Source organism: Cyprinus carpio, chromosome A8 (assembly GCF_018340385.1).
Source record: "Cyprinus carpio isolate SPL01 chromosome A8, ASM1834038v1, whole genome shotgun sequence".
Classification (NCBI taxonomy): domain Eukaryota; kingdom Metazoa; phylum Chordata; class Actinopteri; order Cypriniformes; family Cyprinidae; genus Cyprinus; species Cyprinus carpio.
This window is the reverse complement of record NC_056579.1, coordinates 13705317-13730799: the sequence shown is the minus strand read 5'-3', so window position 1 is coordinate 13730799 and position 25483 is coordinate 13705317. Positions and strand designations below refer to the sequence as shown.

The window sequence follows — 25483 nt, the reverse complement described above, 5'->3', positions numbered from 1 at the left end:
TTTGAAAAATAGATTGGGCAATGAGAGTTGTCTTCGGAGGTGAAGAGGTCGACCTCTGCCCTCCCAACGGTGTCCCAAATCCCTTGAACAGTCTGGAAGTGGAGCCTCCATCCCTCTGAGGGGAGGTTGCTCCGGGACAACATGTCCGCCCCTGTGTTCAGAATGCCCTGCACATGTGCTGCCCTCAATGAGAGCAGGTGGTGCTGGGCCCACTCTAGGATGCCTTTCACTAGAATGAATAAGGGTTTCAAGGAGAACCCGCCATGGCAATTTATGTAGGACACCATTGTCATGTTGTCCGACTGGACTAGGATGTGGTTCCCTGCCAGGAGTGGTAAGAAAACTTAGAGAGCTCGACATACAGCCAGCATTTCCAGGCGGTTGATATGGAGATCGCTTTCTGCACTCGTCCAGATGCCAAAGGTCAGATGGCCTTCGCACAGGGCTCCCCAGTCTGTCTTGGAAGCATCTGTGAAGATGACTTTCCTTCTGTCAACTTTCCCCACCACTGCCCCCTGCTCGTACCAGCTGGGGTTCGTCCAAGGGGCCAGGGTTGCACTGCATGCCTGATTCAACTTGATCATGTGGCGACGGGGTGGGACTTGAGGTTTTAGCCAAAACTGCAACAGCCGCATGTAGAGCATGTCCAGCTGCAGAGCTGGCGATGCTGAGCTCATGAGACCTAGCATCTTTTGAAACCTCTTGAGTGGCAGAGCCTTTCATGGGTGTAAAGGTTTCCATGAGCTGCCTAATGTCCAGAGTGCGCTCCTGCGAGACTATGTCCCTCATACGGGTTGAATCGATAATTGTCCCCAGGAATGTGATACGCTGGCTGACAACCAACTAACTCTAAAAAAAAATTCATACTCACAAACAAACAATCTGGTTGAGTAAGGAGGAGGGATCTGTTAGCCACTAACTTGACTGGGCCAAAATGAGCCAGTCGTCAAGATAGAGAGGCACATCTATGCACTTCATAAAAGTGCAGGGAGCCAGGGACAGCCCAACGGAAGGACCGTGTATTGATATGCCACTCCCTCAAAGGCGAATCTCAAGAAGCGCCTGTGATGGGGGCTATCTGGATGTGAAAGTAAGCATCTTTCAAATCCACTGGAAATAAACAGTCCCCTGGGCGTATTTGGATGAGGATCTGCTTCAAAGAGATCATTCTGAATGAGCGCTTCATAAGGGCACGGTTCAGATGTCTTAGATCGAGGATGGGTCTGAGACCGCCATCCTTTTTGTGGACGAAGAAGTACCGGCTGTAGAAGCCTGACTCACTCTGCACTGGGGGGACCACTTCTATGGCCCTTTTCACCAGCATAGGTTTTACCTCTGAGTGAAGGACATGCACACCCTCGCCTGTCACAGAGGATAGGACCATGCCGTTGAATAAAGGGAGGTCTCCGAGCGAATTGCAGTATGTAATCTCGTTTTATCATTTTCAACACCCATTCTGACACTCCAGGGATGGCCTGCCAGGCCTCGCTGTAAGGAATTGTGGTGCCTGTAAATAGTGGAAGAGGAAATTTGCTCTCTTTTTGAGTATGTTTGTGTCTTAAATAAATCTGCTATAGGTATGTTTGTGTCCGCTATGGTGAGGGGTTGTGTGGATTGGGTGACGGAAGGGCACTGAGGACGCTCCCCCTCTTCCTGTAAGGGCAATGGGTGGTGCCTGTAAGGCATAGGCCAAAAAGTGCACATAGAAGAGGAAAATTTGCTCTCTTTTTGAGTATGTTTGTGTCTTAAATAAACGTTTGTGAGACTGCTAGTTCAATGGTCATGCAGTTTCGCTGCGTGATTGAAAAAGGCTTCAGAAATCGGAGAAAAAGTTATTTTCCCTGTAGCGTCTTAGCAGACGCAGTACGAGTGTAGTATCAATAGGGAACTAAGAAATGCATAGGAAAAATACTTCAGTTTTTGTGTTTTCAATCAGTGCTGTATAATGTGTCATGGCCTGAGCTGACAGGAACGGTGTGTGTGTGTTGCAGTGTGATAACTGTCATCTTTGCCACTTGCTTGTTTCTCCTCCAACTGGAGAAGACTTACAAGAGTGGAGCAGTAACTCTCAGACAGCTGCAGTTGAGCTGATCGCTGTGCTCCATTATGGTTGACTGTACATATGAATACCTGCTCCAAACTTTACAAATGTTTGAGTCCCTGAATATTATAGGAGAAGTCTGTGCAGCATCGAATCAGATCATGAGGCCCATGGGTGTTCAGCCAGTCACAGCACTGGGAAATGAAGGTATTTGACCAATCAAAGCGCAGGAGCCTCAGGATACCCGACCAATTCACCAGAGCTTGATAGGAGTATTACATCACTCTGTGAACTGTATATCAGGCACTGAATAATGCAAACCCTGCCCATTCCAATGAAAGAGGCAAAGGCAGAAAAACGAGTCCCCTCGGTCCGTTTTCTCAGCGAGGGAGAGAGAGAAAAATGAGAGTGAATGACAGGATAATCCATCATTATTATTGTGCTGGTGACAGTATGACAAAGTCATGAATGTAAGAATGTTTCTCCTGTCTGATGAAATATGCAGAGGATTATGTAGCGATATAACATTCGCACTGTATTTGCAGGACGTTTGTACAGCTGATGTAATTAAAAAGTTACGATGAAACTTCCAGCACCACAAATTACACCGCTAACTGTGATATTTAGTATTCATGTTAAAAATGTTTCTCAGAATCAGAGTCAGAAAGAGCTTTATTGCCAAGTATGCTTGTGCATACAAGGAATTTGTTTTAGTGGCATAAGCTTCCAGTACACAGAGACAACAACAACACACAGAGAAAAAAAAATGCAAATAAATAAATTGTATGAACAGTTGTGCTATAGATGATAATAAAATAGAATAGAGTAAGATGCAGAGATGTATTTGGATGGAGGGGTAACAAATACATATAAGGATATTGCACATTTTTATTGCATAAGTGGGGAACATTTAACTGTTCATGAGGTAGATTGCCTGGGGGAAGAAACTGTTCTTGTGCCTGGCTGTCCTGTTATTTACGGCTCTGAAGCGCCGGCCAGACGGCAAAAGTTCAAAAAGGGGGTAACTTTGATGTGAGGGATCCAGAGTGATTTTCTGAGCCCTTTTCCTCAATCTGGATTTATACAGTTCTTGAAGGGTGGGCAGGGGAGCACCAATAATCCTTTCAGCAGTCCGAAGCGTTCTCTGTAGTCTTCTACAGACAGTTCTCTGTAGTCTTTCTAATTAAATATGAATTAGAGGTTACGCACATGCACCGACATCAGTGTACTTTCACTGCGTCTGCACTGAGTCTTTAACACACATTAATTAAGACAATCAAGAGACAAAGAGAGAGACACTGTGAGGGAGAAAAAGAACATAGACCTAACAGGACAATACAGGTGTCTAAATGAGGAAAAGAGAAATAGGCCAGGACAAATCAATAATGGGAAAGAGCCAAGAGTGGAGGACAGGCCAGTGCTCGGACAGATGGCTTCAATATAAAAATCTACTATTATATTCAATTTCTGGGCATACTCCATAGAGGTGAATAAACTAGGGATGCACTGATATTAAAACTATGACCAATAAGCCATTTTTTTTTTCATGTAATGGCCAATAACTGATAAATGGCCAATATGAAAACTCTATAATAATGTTTTAAAATTTAAATGAAACTAAATCAATAAAATCATTTTAAATGCTACAAGTGAATTTAGGCACTGCAATATTCAATATTAGGTGCTATTTATTTTCATGTTGTTTCCAATAACTGATAAATGGCAGATATTAAATTCTATAATAATTTTCAGAATTAAAAATGAAAATCAATCATTTTAAATGCTCTGAGTGAATTAAGGCATGACAACATTCAATATAAGCCAATAATTGTCATTTCATGTTATGGCCAATAACTGATAAATGGCCATTATTAAAATATATATATTTTTTAATAAAAAAATGACAGACTTAAAAACATTAAATCAGTCATTTTTATTGCTACACTGAATTTAGGCATAAACATTCAAAATTAAAAATCTGATGGATAAGCCAATAATTATTTTCATTTCATGGCCAATAACTGATAAATGGCTGATATTAAAATTCTATAATAATTTGTCAAAAATAATTAGCAAATAATTATAATAACTGTCTAAAAAAAAAAATGAAAACCAAAAACTAAGATCAATCATTTAAATGCTACAAGTCAATCTGAGTATTGATATACTGTAAAGTATATATATGTATAATTAATACATTTTTAAATCTCACATCATTTTAACAGTGTCATTAAATTTTGTGTTTTTAAAGATTAACTTTAAGTGAGCGTTAGATGATAGCAAAAGTTTTCATAATGTAGAAATAGTGGAAAATGAGCACGATGAATTGAATATTACATATGTTTTCAGTATGCAATGTGGTATTATTCTATTTAGCACCTGCAATACTGCTTCACCAGGTGCTAAATCCTCTGAAATAGAATTTCCCTCATATTCTCTGTATTTCATCTGAGTCTGCATATATTTGCAGGAATTCTGTGTGCTGTATATGTATGTGTGTGTGTGGTGGCTGGGTGAGAAGGTGATGGACAGAAGGTTGAGCAGATAGAATCTTCAGGACTGATGAAAGCAGCATGTGACCTTTAACCTCGGCTGTGTGTGAAGCCTGAGGTTGCCACACTATTTTTGGCATCTGAAGAAAAATCATTCTGAGCGATTGCATGTGAGCATGTGTGTAAAAAGACAGATAGAGAAACAGCAAGATGGAGATAGAGACAAAAAAGGGACCTCCAACCTACTTGGATCTCATCTAATGTTTGTGACTTTGAGCGATGAGAATGAAACAGAGTTTAGGCAAGAGAAAAAATGTGAATGTGATGCAGCGAGTAGTCCATAAAAGACTTAAAAAAAAAAAAAAAAGATACATTCAAGATAATGAAATTAACCTAATAAGACTAGGTTAAATTGTAAGCGTGCACTGGAGACTCACATAAAACAGATAAAAAAAATGCAAAGGTGATTTGATGACCATTTTTATGCTGCAGGTGACTGTTTTATGTCTTAGGAATATTAGGAATAGTAAGACCCCACAGGAAATCAGGAGATTTTTTTCACCACCGCCTTGATCAAGGTCTTTTTTTATCTATAATTTATTTAATATAATACAAGGCAGCAATGGGGAGGAAAAAACAACAACAGTGCCTCCAGTCCCCATTGCACCATTATTGTACCTTATATTGCAAATGTATAAATATATCTTGAACAAAGTGTTTTTCTTTAGAGATTTACATATAAGTAGTAAGTAAACTCTACTTTCCTTTAAAAAAATAAAATAATTAAAATAAAAGACACACAAAAAAAAACCATAAGTCATGTGGACTACTTTCAGATACTTTTATGGTGCTTTTTACATCCTTTTGAAGCTTAAAAGCCTCAGTTAAAAGCCCCATTTATTGAAACTACACTTAATTGTAACTTATCACTTAATAACTTTGACCAAACATGGTCAGATAATTTATTGAAACCAAAATAATAGGGCTGAAATAATTATGGCATATTCATAGCAACCTTCCATTTAAAATACTAAAAAACTGTTTGTGTATGTGTTTATACATGCGAGTGTATGTGTATTTTAGTCCTAGAGCCTGTCAGTGCTGCCCTCACTTTGCCATGTTTAATAGAAAGCAGTTAGATGATAGTATAAAACAGCCATCCTCTTAGCGAAAGTATCTGTCAACACACACACACACATACACACGGTCCTCTTTGCTGTGACTGCTGCAATGTTATCACAGACCCCTTCTAATTAAATACTGACAGCCAGGGTTGGATTACCCGAACTTTCTCTCTCTTAGATACACAAAGGCAGGAAGAGATGAAAAAAGAGAGAGGCAGCAATAGAGAGAGCAAGGGACAGACAGAGCGATGAGTGGGGTTGGGTGCATTGAGTTTATTCTTTGCTTCTCTGTGTTGCCGCATCTTTCATGCTCTCTCTCTCTCTCTCTCTCTCTCTCTCTCTCTAACACACACACACACACACACACACACACACACACACACACACACACACACACACACACACACACACACACACACCCACACACACAGAAGGCTGATTATAGTAAATGTGTAAGAGTGATGTGTGACTGCATTTAGACGAGTGTAATTATTTTATGAAGTGTTGGGAATTAGTGTTCAGTGTTTATATGATCTATTATGAGAGAGCTGTACATGATGGGTTTGTTAGGGATAGGGATCCAAAAATGGAAAATTAAGACATCATTTGCTCATCCTCATGTCGTTCCAAACCTGTATGGAACACAAAAGAAAATGCTCTGAAGAATGATTTTGTCCATACAATAGTCAAACCCCTCTGACTTTCATTGAATGAAACTGGGACATTTTCCAAATATCTTCTTAAGTCATGCTGTACATGTTTGAAAAGACATGAGTAAATGATGATAGAATTTTACATTTTGAGTGAACTGTCCCTTTAAATCAAACAGTCGCATAAGGTAACATTAGCAAGTGTTGTGTCATCGCATACTCATTACTGGCAGTAAGCTATACTTTACCTCTCACCGCTTTATTCATTAGCTGTCATGTTGAGGAAGTGCCATTTTAGTATAAATATATACATACAAACATACAATACAACACACACACACACACACACAATATAATGTGTGTGTGTACACACACACACACACACACACACACACATATATATATATATATATATATATATATATATATATATATTTAGTAATTTTATGTGCTTTTCTCATTTTTATTAGTTTGCTTTTCTATTTCTATGTAGCTTTATTTTTAAGTTCTAATATTTAGAGATCTAAAATGTATAATTTACTTTATTTCAACATTATTTCAGTTAAAAAAAAAAATCATTATTTTTGTCTCAGTATTTTTGTCTTGATTTCCAGTTTGAAAATGTAGACATCCTTAAAACTATACCAAAGCAAAACAGCATAAGTTGTCATATCATCCCACCGTAAATTGACATTGTTTAGCATTGGTCTTGCTGGTGGACTGTGTTGATCTATAGCACAATTCAACCAGCAGCATGGTCTTTCTGAAGTCCATCTCAAATCCACCTGATTTGTTTCACCTACGTCAAATAACTGAAGTTTTGTCAATAAATCTGACCTTGCAGCTATTGAACTATCCAGCAGAAGTCGAACTCAATTAGTAAGAGCAGTCTGTGGTTTGGGCACCTGCATTCAGAATCTATAGTCTGTGGATTTGATGAGGCTAGAATTCATCATTTGTCTGTTGTTACATTTGCAATGTTTCAGTGCGTTTGCAATCTGCTTAACATGATTTACACTACTAGGACATGTTACTGGTTCAACATCCTTATTGGGTGTTGCTAAACAAGGTCTGTATATTACCTTCAGAAAGTTTTCCATTATATATTTCCTACTGATCTCAATTAAAAACATATGTTCAGCATTTCACCATCATCCAGCAGACCAACATTTGATTCTGGCAGTCAAATCTAATCAGTTTAAGAGTCAATGAAAAACAGTTTACCGGGATTTAAGGAGAGATAAATTTTAAAATCAGAATAACACAGTTTTTATTACATCAATAAACATCCTGGTCAAGTCCAGCTTTAAGTACATTTACATACACTTTAAAACTTTGAATTCATTCAAACTAATTAAAATTATAATACTAATAATAAACAATTTCATTTGTCTGCCTGAAATCTTACCATTCTGGTTTTTGTGAAGTCGGACTAAGAGTCCAAGACTAGACCAATCTTCGTCCAGCATGACTGCCTATTAACAACTGGTCTCGGCTGTGTGTTTCAAAAGACAGATGTGACAAGTGGTGTGTATTTAATCCTTCAAATATTCAATTACGCATTGTGTCATGTATACAGACAGATTATTATACCGATTAACAGTGTGTTTAAATGTATTATTGAATAATCTGGTCTCAGATCAGATGTGCTGCATCTGCTCTGATTGTTCAGTATTTATCCTTAAGTGTGTGACCCGGATCAGCAGTTTTTGGCTGTGGAGACGGACACGAGATCAATAGCAGAAGGGGCCCATCTGCCTGTTTACAAACGCATTTGGTGCCCTGGAGTGTGTGTGTGTTTGTAAGTTTATATAAGTGAACGTGCATGTTTGTGAACGAGTTTGGCTGCTAAAAAAGCTGCAGCTTGGCTGAGAGAGTGATTTGAATATCTGTAGTTTGGCAAGAGTGTTTATAATATGCATTCTGTGGATGTGTGTGTGTGTGTGCTGTTTTGCAGTGGGTTCAGTGCAGGGGTTGAATCTTGCTCAGCTGGCAACATTTTATATAAACATTAAAAAGTAGATCTACCAGTAATGGTAGCACATTTGTTTGCTTTTAATTTGTGGTTTAGTGTTTATTATTATTGTATTATAGTATTTTGAATGAGCTTCTAATTTAATATTTCTATTTTAAAAAGGGAAAGTGACGTGACATACAGCCAAGTATGGTGACCATGGCCACGACTTCCCCAAATTTCCCTAAATTTTATATATATAATGTAAATTATATATATATATATATATATATATATATATATATATATATATATATATATATATATATATATATATATATATTAGTTTATGGATTTTGATCATGTGCTTTTTATTTTTATTAGTAGTTTTATATTTTACATATACATTTAAATTTTAAATAATATTAAAGCTATATACAGTAGATATATTTATGGGGTGCGATATGAAAGAGAGTGCTAAAACCTTCCTAAATGTTTATAAATGAGCATATACCTAAAACAAAAGCATCACACAAATGATGATATGTCATGAGTACATTTGATTGGATCGAGCTCTGTGTGCGTCAGATATGATGTTGCGGTTCTGCAGAAGGTGTCAGTGGAATTGGCTGAGTTCTGACCAGCCCGTGCATTTTGCCTCAAGCTGTTTAACCACATTTGTGTGAAGCAGGGACACCTGAGAGGACAGCAGTGTGACCGAGATCCCACCGGGATACTGATGTTGAGTTTGTTTGACTAGATTCACCTTGACCCACCACAGTCTAGCTACTGATACTGTACCGATGGAGAGAACAGGATGATCATAAATGAGGAATATAAAGGTGAATAAAATGGTCAAGGGGTACAGATGCATTAAAAAAGAACAGGAGTTTGGGTGCAGATGTCCTGTGGTGTTATTGCGTAACACTTAAATAAAGATAAAAGCGGTGGAAAATAACCCAGGTGAGAGAGAAGGACACTGGGGTTTACTGCTCACAGTTGTAGTAATAAAACCACACACACACATGCTTAAAATTACAATCTCAAACTCAAAAGAACAGCATACTAGCATACTATTCTTACTATTTCTGCAGTATACACTGTAGTATAAAAAGTAATATGAATTTAGTATGCATAGACTGTATGGATAACCTCAACAATACTTTCCATTTTAAGTTTGACTAAACAAAACAATCTATAACCTATATATTTAACATCTGCCAAAGGACATATTTTATATAAAATCAAAGAATGCTGGAAGAAAGTATCACAGTTTCAAAAAATATATTAAACAGCACAACTGTTTAATAATAAGAATAAATATTTCTTGAGCACCAAATCAGCATATGAGAATGATTTCTGATGGATCTTTTTTTTTCCTCAAAACTCAGCTGTTTAAAAACATTTAAAAATCTTACCAACCCCAAACTATTGAACATTAATTTGAAAATACTTTCAAATAATACATTTTTAATAAAATTCAGTACACAGTCAGCTAGTATTCCATTCCAGAAATATTGACACATACTTTCTCTGTCTTTCTCTCTGTTCACACATTCATATGAAGGTGACGATAAGTATAGATATGTCCTCTAGCTGACACTCGCAGCAACCTACATGTTCCAGCATACAAATTTTAGCTGCAAGCACTAAAGTTTGTTAGATTTATACTTGACAGTGGGGTAATAAACATAAACTTAATTCAATATATATACAATACAATATTTTGTTTACCATTTTCTTTAAGATAAATTTTGTTTAGGATACAGTATTTTTCTTGGTTTAAATATGCATCACTTTAACTGGAAAATGAGAAAAAAATCAGATCAAGAATATGATTTTTGCAGTGCTCTGTCAGCATTCGGTCACACATCCTCTCTTATTTACAAAAGTTGGATCTTGGACACTGGTAGGAGCAACAAACTGCATTTTCACTCCAGAGTCCATCTGTTTAAAGCTGGATATTTGTTTTTATGAGCACTACTTCAGAGCAGCAGGAGCTATCACTGCAGAGTCATTAATTAATTTGTTGCCATGGGCAACTAATATCAGGAGTAAACATAAACACCATGCAGAAGTGATGATTGTTTAGTGACATTAGCACCAGCATCAACCAGCTGGGGCCGAAAAGGATCCACGGGAGACAGAAGGATAGCTGCGGGTGTGCTCTTGCATGTGTGTCTGTGAGTGTGTGTTGGCTTGTGCGTGTGCATCAGTATGTGTGAAGTGTTGCTTCTGCATTCATGTGACTGTCAAACCATCCATTTCATGTCTCTGAATGAGTCACTAATGATGATTAAATTGAAGCCCAAAGACAAAAACAACAGGCATTTATCCCAGTTTATTCAAAGCAGCACAAGCAAAGTTTTGATCCCGTCACACACACACACACACACAAAAAAAAAAAAAAAAAAAAAAACAACATACAAAAACACACACACACACACACACACACACACACACACACACACACACACACACACACACACACACACACACACACACACACAGAGAGAGAGAGAAACATATGCACAGCCCCGAGCAGCAGCAGCTGGTGGTGGTGTGGAGTAAAATGATTATTCAGTGTGACAGTAGCAGATTCATTACCAGCAGTTAAGATGGCAGTGGTCAATGACCAAATGCATTAAACAGAAACATTGAGAGGAAGAGACGTTTATTTCTGTCAGTCACAGACTCTTCCTCTTCCTCTGTGCATTTCTTCTCACTCTCTTTTAATTTTGAACAGAATAGAATAGAAAAAAAATAGAATAGAATATATTGGCACATGATTGAAACCATCCTAGCTACTTTATCACCTTTATTCTTTATTAATAAAAAGTTTGCACTAACCAGCAAAGTTGCCTCACACACACTTAAATCCCATTGGTCTGAAGCACCTTACAAGGCCTATTCAAACTGGGATCCAAGGACCATCAGACCAGATCAGAAAAATGTCAGGAAACCAGAAAAATGTCAAATAATTTAATGTTATATAATAATAATAATATATGCTAAATGCATTAAATGTTATATAATGTTATTATTATTATTCAACAATCAATTTAATTTACCACATTTGACATTTATTTTTGTTTCATTCTGAATAATGCTTGGAAATCATGAGACTAACACAATTATTTTATTTTACTGACAGCTGTAGATTTACCCTTTTCTTTATGACACTTTACAGACGATATGTTACACATATTTATAATATTTTTATTTTTACAGCATAAACGGGTCTTTATACATTAAATTATAAAGCTGCCTTTATATTTTAGGAAGGAGGTCTCTCACAAAGGGATCATCATATTTTGCTGGTCCGTGCATCAAAAAGTCTGAAAAATGTGTTAAACATCACACATAATAAGGCGAGATTGATTCCTTATGAATGTAAGCACCTGCTTGTGCACATATAAGTCTTTAAAACAATATTCTAAGAGGTGCTATATACAAACGTTTATTAAGTTTTTGTTTTACTTGCATACAGTAAAAAACAGAACCTGTAACCTGTAAAATGGAGAGCTTTGGCGGTAATGAATGAAGTCTTGAAATATATTCATTATGCTGTCTTTCCATGTCATGAGATAAATCTGTCAGACATATCCACTTAACTACTCCATGTGTTTGAATGACAAATAACCTTCTGAAACCTTTATGATTCAGTGTGTGGATCAGCTAGACTCAACAGAGAGATAGAAACCCCAACGAAAAACGGTGTCAGTCAAAAATATCACAGCGGAGAGCAAAATCATACATTTACAGCACACACAGAAACGCTCTCAGGGGAAAATGCGAGTGTCTGTAAGAGGGACAATACTGTGATTGTCATATTTAAGATGATCACACAGCTGTGTAACTTAAGCACGGTCATTTGCACATAGTGGCACAAAAACCATCATCATCAGCATCATTCATTCCTTCTCTACGTAGTTTTAATGAGCTTTTTATGACAATGAACACACAGATTCTCTCCATACAAACATTATGGGTTAATGAATACTCTCATATATGATTTCCTAGAGCCTCGATATATCAGCTTATGGGAATTTCAGCAGGAAACAATGATCATTCCCTATGCAGAGAAGAGGGATGGCAATTTTTACACCGGTCATAAGCACTCTATATACAGCATACAATCAGGGTTGGCGCTACAGGAGGGCTTCCAGAGGCATTGCTCCCTCAGCCATACCAGCCAAAATGTCATATTTGACCAAACTATTATGTCTTTCTCATCTGTTTTACTCCATTTAATAGTCACAGTGTGTAACTCCTTCATAAAATGAATACATCAGTAAATTATTTGTGAAAGTGTTTGCTTTGAGCAGTGTTGGATCCTGGCATATGTGATATACAGAGTGACCTATAGCAGTAGTGTTCTCTGGGGCGATGAGGGGTGCAGATACACAGCTTTGAGATAAATATTGGAGGCATTTTGACAGGATTGAAAATTAATTGTGACCTAGTGAGTATCTTTCTCTGAGCAACACTCTAGGCTTTAGTTCGCTGCCCCCTCACTTGCCCTCACTTGTTTGCACCAAAGAAATAGGATAAGTGCTTATAGAAAAAAAGCCTCTTTACCTGCTAGAAGCTAAAATGGAAGAGAGATGATAAAAGCAGCATATAGTACAGATCAAGGTTAGCACAAAATTGTTCCCTGACAAAAAGGGAATTGAACCTGAAACCTTTATCAGTCTATAGTGACATTCACACCACTGTATCAGCAAGCAGCAATATGACTTTATTGATAATCCTTTGTATTTATAGTTTTATTTTCAGATGCATCATTACTCTTTATCTTTGATTCTTAATTTTTAAATTCCTAATTGCATTTGTTAATCTTATTCCTATTAATTTAGCAAGCAAGACAGAGAATTATGAATTTTACTTGGAGCTGGCACAAATAATAAAATAAAATAATAAAAAAAAATATTATAAGAAATACATTTGTGGGGTTGAAAAAAGGGGGAATTATTATTTTAATGAATTAATGAATTAATAAATTTTTCTGTGTGTGTGTGTGTGTGTGTGTGTGTGTGTGTGTGTGTGTTTGTTTTCACAATATCATACAATTTACAGCACATTAAAATCACTAAAGTTTTAATTTTTTGGTGTCACCTTAGCATACAATTTACAGCACAGTATAATCATTTATAGTTTCACAGCTCTAAATTCAGAGTTGTTCATGAAAGTAGATAGCATACATGAAGTTTTCAGAGTGGTATTTTCTGAGATTCAAAAGGTCAGATGTTCCTTTGACTGTCACTTTCCTACCGTGACCTTTCATTAAAGTGAAGAGCTTGACCTAACACCTCTAATCTTTCCTCATACTTTCTGTCGACATCTTTAAAACAGCAGAAAACACAAACAAAGGCTCTGCAAATCGGTTTAAAATCCTCTGAAATCCAGACATCTATGACCGGCGACCACTAAATCAACTGAAATTGGCATTGGGTTGAAAGCTTGTTGAAATAAATGGTAATGGATTTAATGCTCTTTTTACTGGATGCAGGCGGGTAACAATACCTTCTTTCATTGATGCTCCCATTATATGTCATCAGATCTGATCGCTAATGGGGGAAGTGTGTGTTTATGGAGGGCTGATGGGATGAAACAGCAGCAATTTGGCCATCGTAGAAACTCTAAACCTCCCAGAACACAGAGCCTTTGAATAAAGAGAGGCAAAAGCCCAAACAAACAAATAAATCTTTATCTTTTTTTTTTACTCATTTGAATTTCATAGAGTCTCTCTCTGCCGTATGATGAAATGCACCACATGAAAATTGTACAGATAAAGAGAGGCTGCTATTTAAATAATTTTATTCAAATTTTTTAAGAGATGAATATGGGGATATGAATGTGGCATCTAGAGAGCTCAAGGCTAGAATTCACTGTGGGTGGGGAAAAAAGAGCTAGAGAGAATTGATTGGATTGTATACTTGAATTTTTACATTTGTTATTGCTTTAAAGGATCAGTTATCCCAAAAATGAAACTTCTGTCATTATTTTCTTAAACCCATATGAGTTTCTTTCTTCTGTGGAATGCATTCTGAAAACTTGCAGATTGATTTGAAAGTATCATAAAAGTGGTCCATACTTATATTGCAAGTCTTCTAAGGTCTGATTTGTCATTGGTATGTACTGCATCTTGTAGAAGCTGCAACCTGCTTTTTCATTAATTGAACTGATATGAATGATCATAGATAAATTAAAAAGTACAGATATCCGAAAGAACTGAAGTATTGATTGATTGAGTGTTTGATGATTAATTCAATATTTTCCTTAAAAATAATCACTATTTTAATGTTTTTAAAGTCTCTTATGCTCACCAAGGCTGCATTCATTTGATCAAAAATACAGTAAAAACAGAAATATTATTTAAAATATCATTTTTTATTTTATTATATATTACAATTTATTCCTGTGATAGAAAAGCTGAATTTTCAGCATCATTCCTCCAGCCTTCAGTGTCACAAGATCCTTCAGAAATCATTTTAATATGCCGATTTAGTGCTCAAGAAATATTGTTGTTGTTATCCATGTTGACAACAGTTGTGAAAATGTTGAAAACAGGAAACATGACAATTTCCCGACCCCACCCCCCACCATTCCCCACTCACACACTCTCACACATTTTCTCTCATATAAATAATAAATAAATAATAAATAAATATAAGACCCTAAAGTTTTTTTTATTATTTATGAATACATACATACATGAGGGTATATTTCCATTTAAACACACTCACATGGTATCTACTTCAGCTCATGATGTTGAGAATATCACATCTTAATGTACTGCACAGCAGATCAAGTGCATTAGCAACACAAAAGTCTCCTTTGAGCATCTGGAAGTCGATTTTTACAGATTTTTGTACTGTGCTGCTCCTACACAACCCCTGACAGCAAACGTCATGAGAGAAACAGCTATTCTGAACTCAGTGACCCCCCACGCACACACACAGACATATGTTGCCTTACCGATCCGAAATGCTTCAGTTTGACACCCTACAGCTGTGGGTGATTATCTTCATTCACCCTTGCTAATGGATCCAACCTCGTTCCTCTTTCTATCCCTTATCCTCTTCTCCCTCATAATTTGTTTGCTTTAATCAATGCTTCTGATCAGTATCGACAGAGCATGTTCACCCACTAACAGAGCAATAGAAGCAGTGTTGAAGCGAGAGAGAGAGAGAGAGAGAGAGAGAGAGAGAGAGAGAGAGAGAGAGAGAGAGAGAGAGAGAGAGTCAGCCATGTATTGGGGCAGATTGGCGAGTCTGGATCTATTCAAACGAGGGTGTGAATTTTGAGTGTCATGTTAATTAATGCTTGTGGTAACAACTGAAAGCCCTCATTAGCTGGGTGATTTTCTTCTCGGCAACATTAGTGTGCAGAATGCATAGGTCTGTAACATAGGGAGCATATCTTAACCAATAAAACTACTACTGCAAGGCTAGAGGCTAATAAGGTACCAACACAGAATTATAGCGAGAGAAGCTGAGAGAGAGAGAGAGAGAGAGAGAAAGAGAGAGAGAGAGAGGGGGGGGGGATGAAAATGATATTTCAGGCATGTCTCTTATAAACCACTGTGTTGTAAAGCACACTAGAGATTTGTGTTTTTCTTTAAAGGTCATTTAGAATATGCTACTCCACCTAAAGGTCAAAACCATCTTATTACCACAAATAAATAAATAAATAAATCAATAAACAAACATCCATTCTCTCCCCATTTGCCTCTGTAAATCCCCACTCTCTCAGCAGCCTTCTGTTTTTACAGCAGAAACACAAGTGTAAAAGCTCAAAGTAATTTCAAAACAGACTCTGCCCTCATACGGACAAAGTCTCTCTCTATCTCTTTCTCTAACTCCATTAAAATGCTGATAAAACCCTGTCTGGATCTGCCGTAGTTGTTCCAGCACTGTGTTCAGGGCCAGATTAACAAATGGTCCATGATGCGATTGAATCAGTGCTTGGACAATTTATGCAACACAAAATCTGATGTTTCACTGCAGGCCATTCAGCAGTCATTCGGTCTCATTCACTCATATGCCAAAGGTTAATCCCGTAGCAAAGAAAAATCACAAAAGAGATGGCATTAATATCTCAGTTGTTTCTCCTAGATAGCAATGTGATTATATGAAGAGCAAATGGAGATTCAGGAGTCAGATTTTTTGATTTCTGAGTGATAAATAAATGTCTTTTCTTGAGTTTCAAATGAAAACTTAGAAAGCTGCATTCAATGTCTGCAATGAAAAGATTTCAAATATGATTTTTTGTTTTGCACTATACCTTCATTGTATGTCACATTATTGTAAATTTTTTATTTTTTCTAAGGAATTTTAGGAGTCTTCATTGAGTTTTCAGTAATGCTTATATCTAAATATCAACTTTGTCTTTGATTCTCCTAAACTTCCTAGGGATGTAATTTTACATTATTTTTAAATTCATTAAATCAATGGTTTAACATGAATTTAGACATCAAAACATTATAATTTTCAGTATGAGAAGGGTATATTTATTTTGATATTTGTTAAAAATTACATTTAACAGTGTTATCAAATTATTAGTGTTTTTATAATTAATTACATGAGTGTTAGATGTCAGCCAAGTTAATCTAAAAGATAAAATTCATTAAATATCCAATATACCAATAACCAATATGGTACAGATATATCATGCATTGCTAAAATAAGGACGAGCAATATCCAAGCAATACAAATTTAATTCACTAGGTCTTCCCTCTTGCACTCTTTTGCTTAACTTCAATTCTTAGCCAGTTGCCTTGCCAAGACAAAACACAGAGCCATGAAATTCAACAGTAGAGGATCTAAATTAAATGTTACTGGTGTAAACAATACAGAAGAGTAGGAAAACACTTCAGACAGATGACAGTGCAGAGAAGAACAGTTAACGATTCACACACAATATAGGCTGGATATTTCTGATTAACAGATTTTATCATTGCTTTAATGAGGACTAGTTCTCCTAGCTCACATGCTCAGTGTTCGTAGAGCAGCAGGTCTGTGTTTTACATGTTAATGAAATGTCTCAGTCTTACCAGAGAAGCTAAACTGCAGTGCTGTATTTCGCTCTGACTGAGTGAGGTGGAGACCCCAGTAACGTGCACTTCAGTGTAAATGAATCAGTTATTAAAAGAAGGGCCAGTCGTGTAAAACACCACTATATCGATCAAGAGCACAGACAGGAAGCCTCAGAATTGACAGGTGAGTTATGATGCAATACTACCCTGAACCTACTGGCACAATCAACTGTGAAAAACTGCTGGGATGTGAAAATGAACCCTTATATGTGACCCGTGCTGGCAAAATGAGCTGGAATGCGCATGGGCTAATTAGTAGCTACAGACAAAACAAGTGAAAATTTTCAATTTTGGTCAAATTTGAGGTCTTCACCGAAGTGAGTTCATTAATCCCTCATCTAGTGACCCCAATACAGCACAATGTAATACACATCTAGAATTTTTTTTTATTTGTACATTTTCTGAGATGTCTGCCTTCTTTGTTTTAAAAAGTTGTATTTGTCTGTCAGAAGCAAAGCACTTGCGTCTGACATTTTAGTTTCGGTTTTAAAGGCAACATGCAGGAATGTATGAAATAATGTGTCGAACTTGATTGATGTTAAAAGTTATTAAGAGGGATAAGCCATGAAAAGGATCTTACTCGCACTGACTGACACATCCGAAGCGTGCACACAAAGACGCCTCTCTGACAGCACGTGATCCCGATATACATGTGCACACAGAATTACAGTATTTCAGAATATCTGTCTTGGTGAGTATTCACGCAAACATAATCTGTTAAGTCTTAAATGAACGTTTGGTTGACTATTGGGGAAAAAACATCTGATGTGTAACATTATATTAGACCTGTGCATTACACTAGGTCTTAATATATAGGCCCTCTGTCTCATTAATGTTAATCAAACTATAAAAGAAAAGAGATCACTCAATGCTCTTGACTGAGCTTTTTGTTTATCTTACTTGAATGATTCTGTTTAAATGTGTTAATTTAATTTGTTTCTTTTTGTTCTACACTTTAATAGCATTTTTTGTTCTTATTTTTAATAATAAAGATAAAATAACAAAAATATATTATTATTAATATAGTAATTATTATTAGGAAAAGAATTGGAGGAAAATATTCATAATGATGCATCAAGAATCATTTTACATTCAAATCGTTACCATACCCTCGTTTTTGTCCGATTCCAACAAGTCATACATAATTTTGAAGGTTTTTTTAATAGAGAATGTGAAAATAACAATAACTTTTTTTTTTTTTTTTTTTTTTTTTTTATTTGCTCATTGTGATTCATATTGCCAGCACAGATCACATATTTGGTTTTAACTGAATGAAAAACAGTCCCATACACATGCGGTGAGAACACATGACGTCAGCTGTGTTGGAAATGTCATAGTGGTTTACATTGTTCAGCACATGTAGCTAAGAACATTAGTCATAGTGACACACACTTCTGCAGTATGTTTTATTGATGAGAAGAGTCTCTTTGGCTCTCATCTCGGGTCAAGTCTCAGATGCGGGTGGAGACTGGATCTCTGGTGCGAATGTAGTAATATGTAATGAGATCTGCGCTACTCAGAAATCCATGTAAAATTAGCCAACACATTAACACAACAATAAGGACGATATATAGGGTTATAGTTCAGCATAATGCCCACAATGACCTGTTAAGAGATTCGGTCACGCACATATACACAGATCATTCTCAAACAAAAGCGTAAATAAGTAAATACATGTCTAACCATTTGCAATTCTACCTCAGATTAAGACAGTCACCTGAACACCGACACAGCTGTATTCATCAAGGACCAAACCATCTGACAATGTAACATTCATGAGTTACCGTTCACAATAAATTAAGTCCTTAATCTTATTGTTTTGGGGTCATAGGACTCAATAATCAGCCATCTAAACAGGAAGTCAAAGAACGTTTTGACTTCAGCTCTGGTTTCAAAGCCACAGTAACACAGCAGCTACAGTACATATGATAGTAGCTGTAGCAGTATATATATATATATATATATATATATATATATATATATATATATATATATATATATATAGCTGATTAGTCAAGTCATACGCCATATAATCACTCAGAATAATCACCTAAATTAATCCCCCACATTCTCTTAAAAGCAATTGTGTCAAACTTCTACACATATCAGTCATGAATACACAAATTAATGGCCTATGATTTTATAAGGGGCAAGGTTGAAGTAAATGGGGCTATACAGCTCTGCAGTTGCCTGTTGTTAATGTGTGGGAGAAATGCTGAAGGATGTTCCTCTGCTTGCTTCACACACGCTTAAATATTAATTGGTGCATAATAGGGATGAATAAAGTCTAGCCTGGGGCAGTGAGTTAAATCCAAACCTACTGCTGCTTCAGGCAGGCATGACTGCAGTCAGCAAGCATGGTCATTAGGGTTAGATGCTAATAGCAGTTAACTCAGAAAAGAAAGAAAATCCACAAGCTGCAGGGAAACAGCATCTCTTTCGATGAGGTGTAATGTTATACTGTAAACAGTATTGTTTGTTTAAGTTGGTCTTTGGTTTAAAAGGCCTTGTACATGGGTTTACTTAAATTGATGGTTCACCCAAGAAAGGAAACGTCTGTCATCATTTACTCACACACATGATGTTCTTACTTTATTCTGCATAACATGAAGAACTGTTTTTGTTCATATAATGAAAGTCAGCACTGGACCCTATTAATTTTCATTGTATGAACAAAAACATTCTTAAAAATATCTTATTTTGTGTTACACAGTCATACAGATTTGGAACGACATGAGGGTGAGTAACTAATGGCAGAACTGTCAGAAAAGGTTGTCAGAAAAGGTTGTGCAAGAATTGTACCATTAGGGGCACAACAGCTTGTCACTGGCAACACCCTTATAAATGGACAACTTTTTACCTTATCTACCCTTACAAGTTGCATATAGTGCCCTTAAGAATAGTTATATATACCCAAATATACTACTATGAACTCTCTAGGGGTACATAAGGTACAAAGTTGTCCCTTTAAGGGTACTGCCCCAGTGACAAGCTTAAGTACCCCTGAAGGTACCATTTTTGCACATATTTTCTGAAAGTGATGGGTGAACTATCCCTTTAAGACTTACCCTTTGAAATGCATGAGGGGTGTGGCTTGATGTGCATTCAGGTTTAAAAAGTGTAAAAATATACAGAGAGAAAGTCATTCTGAGACACAATGACTCACCCCAGCGTTGTCATGGTTACAATGGTGTACCAGAAGGAGGCCGGGATGCTGGTGAACTTGGTGGACGAGGATCCTTTCTCAGCATAGAACATGACTGTGGCAAAGATGATGATGGCCATGGTGAGGGAGAAGAGGAGGAACCCAAGTTCAGATGCGCAACTCTTCAGCGTATAGCCAAGGATCCGGAGACCCTGGGAGTGGCGGGAAAATTTAAAGATCCGGAAGACACGGAACACCCGTAGCGTGACGAAGGCTCCGCTTACGTCCTCGTTGTTGGTCATGACGAGCCCAATGTAATATGGTAAGATGGCCACCACATCGATAATGCTCATCACACTTCTCATGAAGCGGTACCTACTGGGTGCCGCAAACAGTCGCATCAGATACTCCACCGTAAAGATCATTACACAAGCCGTGTCCATGCAGAAAAATGCCTCGGTGTAGCGCTCCCCGCAGGGGACGTCTCTCTGATTCGGCATAGAACTGCAAGGAACCGTCTCAATCACATTGGTGGTGACAGATATGGCGATGAAGAATCCGGTTACGTAGTAGAAAACCAGCGCCATGGTGCTAGTGTGCGGGTTCTCGAAGGCCCTCCACATGGTCTCACGGAAAGTCATGTTGGGGAGTTTGCTGTCTTTTTTGTCCTCAAGGTCATCCATAAGACGCTCTATGTTCTCTCTCTTCCGGTCCTTGTACTCTTCATAACAGCAGTCACTGATGATCTCAGGAATGATTCCAAAGAATGACAGCTCCTCATCATAGGCAGAGATGCACTCGTAGCGTGGGTAGTGCAGCTTCCCTGTACGATAGAAATTAAGAATACTTCTGAACACATCTGGATCTCGGTCAAAGAAATACTCCCTAGTTTCCTCATTGAAGAAGAATTCTTTTTCAGAGCTCCCCAGGAGCGTATCAGGGTAACGGTCTAGCGTGTTGCGCCAGGTCTGGAAGCGTCGGCCGCTGACATTGAGGATAATAATCTCATCCTGATGCTTGTTCTTATTGGTCGGTGCGACAGGCATGGGCAGGTTGGCCACGGGCATCCATCCTATGGCCGCCGCCCGAGCAAAGGGGAGCCAGGCTGCCACTCCAGCAGCCATGGGGACTCCAGCTGGGGTTGAGGGGACCAGATCAAACACCTTCACAACCAGCTTGACATTAGATTAGACCCCATCTACATAGAGAGAGACAGGAAGATGGGAAGATAGGAAGATAGGAGAGAGTGAAAGGTTGGCAAATGTGGGAGGACAGGAAGAGGAGAGAGTTCCAGTGGGAGAGAGTGAGACAAATGTGAAATGGGAGTGAAAAGACGGCAAGAGCGAACAGGATGCCAGCAGATTAGAGAGGCAGAGGTAAAAGGGCAGCATAGAGTACAGTAAAAAGAAGTATGGAAAAAGGAAAACATGAGACAAGGACAGGGAAAAAATGGTAGTCTGTATCAGACCTCAAACCTTAAGCCTGTTAGTTAGAATCATTCTTTCTCACTCAAAGCAAAGTACAAAATAGCAAAACAAAAAAGTTGTCAGTTTTTACCAGACATCATTTATAGCCCATACTTTGCATTAAAGAGTACAGATAAAACAATGCATATATTCTGACACAAAAATACTGCATACATACTGTGCCACTTCACTAATGGTATAGTTTTAAAGACAATTGAATAATAACATCTGTTTTACCAGACCTATTTTTTTTACCACATCTTTTTTTACAGTGACAGCAAATATACATAGTAGAGCACATACATCATGTCAATTCGTAAAGAAAGCTAATTTTAAAACTATTAATTCTCAGCTCATGTAAGAAAAACTGCAAAGGGTCAGAGACAGTGTGTGCTCGAGACACAGAAGCCTTCGCCAACTGCAGTTTGAAACAGATGCGAACCTGTTGAGCTCAATGCAAAACAATAAAACGCCACGAAATATCGGTCGCTAAACACTGACCGTGCTGTTGTTCATACTTTACGCACATCAAGACCTGCATTGTTAACACTTCAACTGCGGTTATCCAAAGCTGCGCCTTAATGAATACTGTATAATATGAACAAAGCGGATGAATACAACAACAACAATAATAATAATTTTTATTATTATTATAAGTGTTATTATTAATAATGGTCCAATTAAAACACAGAAAACTCGTTTTCAACAGCTGAGTTTTTTTGTTACTTACTTATGAAAAATCTTTGAACTTTTCATTCATTCAGCAACATTTATGATATTTCCTCCTGACATCACTTCGCAAGTGTTCGCCGAAACATCCGCATGTTAATGATGAAAAGAGAAAACAAAAACCCAAGTGAAAAAAATCAAATAATAAAGGAATAACAAGCGTGATTGGAGCCGCGGAAAATAATAGTTTAGTTGTTTTATTTGGGTACCTCAGTCACATCCTGCGCGTTTAATGATCCATTTGCTCGGACGGACAGAAATGCCGCATCGACCGCTCGCGCGCTCGAAGTGACTTCCCGCAGGATGCTCAGCTGATGGATAGAGGTGGTAGTCTTTTCCCAACCTCTCTCTGTCGTTCTCTTTCTCTCTCTCTCTCCTCTTCATACACCAGCACACTCCCTTTCTCCCTCCCCGAGGTCTCTCCGCTGCCAGGTCTCGCGCTCTCTAGTTAAGCGCTGCGCGCGCGATCAGTGTTCGTGGAGCAGAGAGAGCGCGAGACGCACAGAGGCAGTATATACTCGCTTTCGCGCCAGTACCAGTTTGACAGCGCGCTGAATTCATCTCACTTTATAAGTGGGCTTACCCTACTTGCCGCAGCTTTGTTACCTAAAACCAATATGGAAAAGGGGACGAGTTAATTGATTTGCAAAGTCATTCGCAACGCAGGTTTTATCCATTCATATTCAAATATGACATTCAAAACGTCCTGTACTTCTCATGCTCACATTGATTCGCAATGCTAAATTTAAATAAAGCTTAAATCAAAAGGTATTAAAGCAAATGTATCAGAAGTAGGCTACATTATCAGGATTATTTTTTGTTTTGTTTTGTTTGTTTGTTTTTCGTCATGAATCACACGTTTATCAATGTTGATATGTTTTAACATTTTGTGTGATGCAAGACACTGATGCAACAAAATCTTAAAATGATATGTGTGTGTGTTCCTGGTATTCCCTCGTTATGGGAACCAAATGTCCCCACGAGTACAGTAATATCAGTAAATCTTGACCTTGTGGGGATATTTTTTGGTCCCCATGAGGAAACAAGCTTATAAATCATACAGAATTAAGTATTTTTGAAAATCTAAAAATGCAGAAAGTTTTGTGTGAGGGGTAGGTTTATGGGCAGGGTTAGGGTAAGTGGATAGAAAATACAGTACTAAAAAAATAAAAAAAATAAAACAACAACAACAATAACAACAACAACAAAAAAAACATTATGCCTATGGAATGTCCCCATAATGTTAGGAATACCTGTGTGTGTGTGTGTGTGTGTGTGTGTGTGTGTGTGTGTGTGTGTGTGTGTGTGTGTCTGTGTGTGTAGGTTTGGCTATTTGAGAGTAATGTGTATTTTCCAATATAATGAAACCGAATATAAAAAACAGCTTACATTTAAAGTACTCATTTGAAGGGCTCGTAAATTGGCCAAATCATGTTAGAGCTACAACTTTAAATGTAATAATGGTAATGTTCATGTAAGAGTTAGTATGGCGGTCTCACGTAGCCAGACCTTTGACTAGACTGCAAAAGGTCGGGTCGATAGCTTATTTTAGCCAAGAACCGCCCACTTAGACAGAAAGAGCTGTTTGACTGATGTGTAAAGCAATCAATCACAGTTCATTTTGCTTATACATGTTAGATACGGGGCTATTATAACAACTATAATAATAATATGATAATAAAAAAAAAATTAAATAAATCATCCATCTACCCAAACAAAAAAAAAAAAAATGTGTTTACACTATGAAACAGTACAAAAATAAGGAAGCAATTCATAAAACAAACCATTATATCTAGTGTAATTGCTGTTAAGTGCCTCAAATAAAACACTGATTATCAAAGATTTGATGTCACTGTCTTGACAAACCTTGGAAAATCCAGTGATTATTTTGCTTGCAACCTGAAGAATAATGCTGTGGGCATTCATGCATTTATAAATATGAATCTGCTGTCATTTCATAGCAATTAATTTGTGTTTTTGGACCAAAATCTTAACCAGTCCTGCAAATTAATGAGCAAACACAAAACCATATGCACTGCTGTTCTCCAGTCCCAAAATCAGGCCACTGGAATTTAATTTCTGTTCTCTTCATATTGTGTACGTGTGAATTATTTATATCCCTATTTTTTCCTCCTGTAACGTCCTTCAAAAGTGGTCCATTGGATGAATTCTCAGCAGTTATCGGCTTTGGAAATCCTTGATGGATTTAGTGTGCTGGCGTGCCTTGTGATGGAAGCGTGTTGTTGAGTGTGGAGCGGGTTCTGATATGTGTAACCACAGATTCGCTGCTTCAGTAAGCAATATAAAGCCTAATTAACTCTGCTGGGACTCTCAGCTCTCAAAGTGGGCCTGAAGGTTCTGAAGAATACCAATAAACTCAGATCAGTGGCGACAGTGTAAAAACACACCCTAACTGCTTACTTTTTCAGTTGAATGAACAGCGGTGCTTTTTATAAGAGCACTTACCTACCTTTAACACCGCATGGCTAAGAAATACAACTCAACTCCACAAAATTCTTTTGTCATACACTTATTTGTTCCTGAAGTAATTATAAAGCCCGTAGTCAAGTGTAACTTGTTTCGGACAGACACAAGAAGGCACTGTCAGAGTCAGGAAAGAGTTTTGCCTGAAGGCCTCTCTAAAATATCCTGTCAAAGAGAATAGACTGATCAATAGTATCCAACAATGTGCTTAAATTTACAATCACAGGCACGGAAACATGTCCACTGTCTGCGGTTAGAAGGAAACCATTAATCAATTTAACTACAGCCTTTTCATCGA

General features: G+C 37.5%; 1 protein-coding gene across 5 annotated transcripts in view; it reads right to left on the bottom strand.

Annotated features, from left to right (window-relative positions):
- The window catches only part of LOC109066159 (potassium voltage-gated channel subfamily D member 3-like), an 84263-nt gene extending 61034 nt beyond the window's left edge, over positions 1-23229 (bottom strand). For 3 of the 5 annotated variants that reach the window (XM_042762370.1, XM_042762373.1, XM_042762374.1), the window contains exons 1-2: positions 22703-23229; positions 20528-21704 (exon numbers count right to left, since the gene is read on the bottom strand). In XM_042762370.1, the coding sequence (XP_042618304.1) occupies positions 20528-21630 (1103 nt within the window). In that variant the 5' untranslated portion in view covers positions 21631-21704; positions 22703-23229. The remainder of the gene's footprint in view (positions 1-20527; positions 21705-22702) is intronic. The other 2 variants (XM_042762372.1, XM_042762371.1) reach the window with 2 other exon arrangements.
- Positions 23230-25483: the final 2254 nt, after the last annotated feature.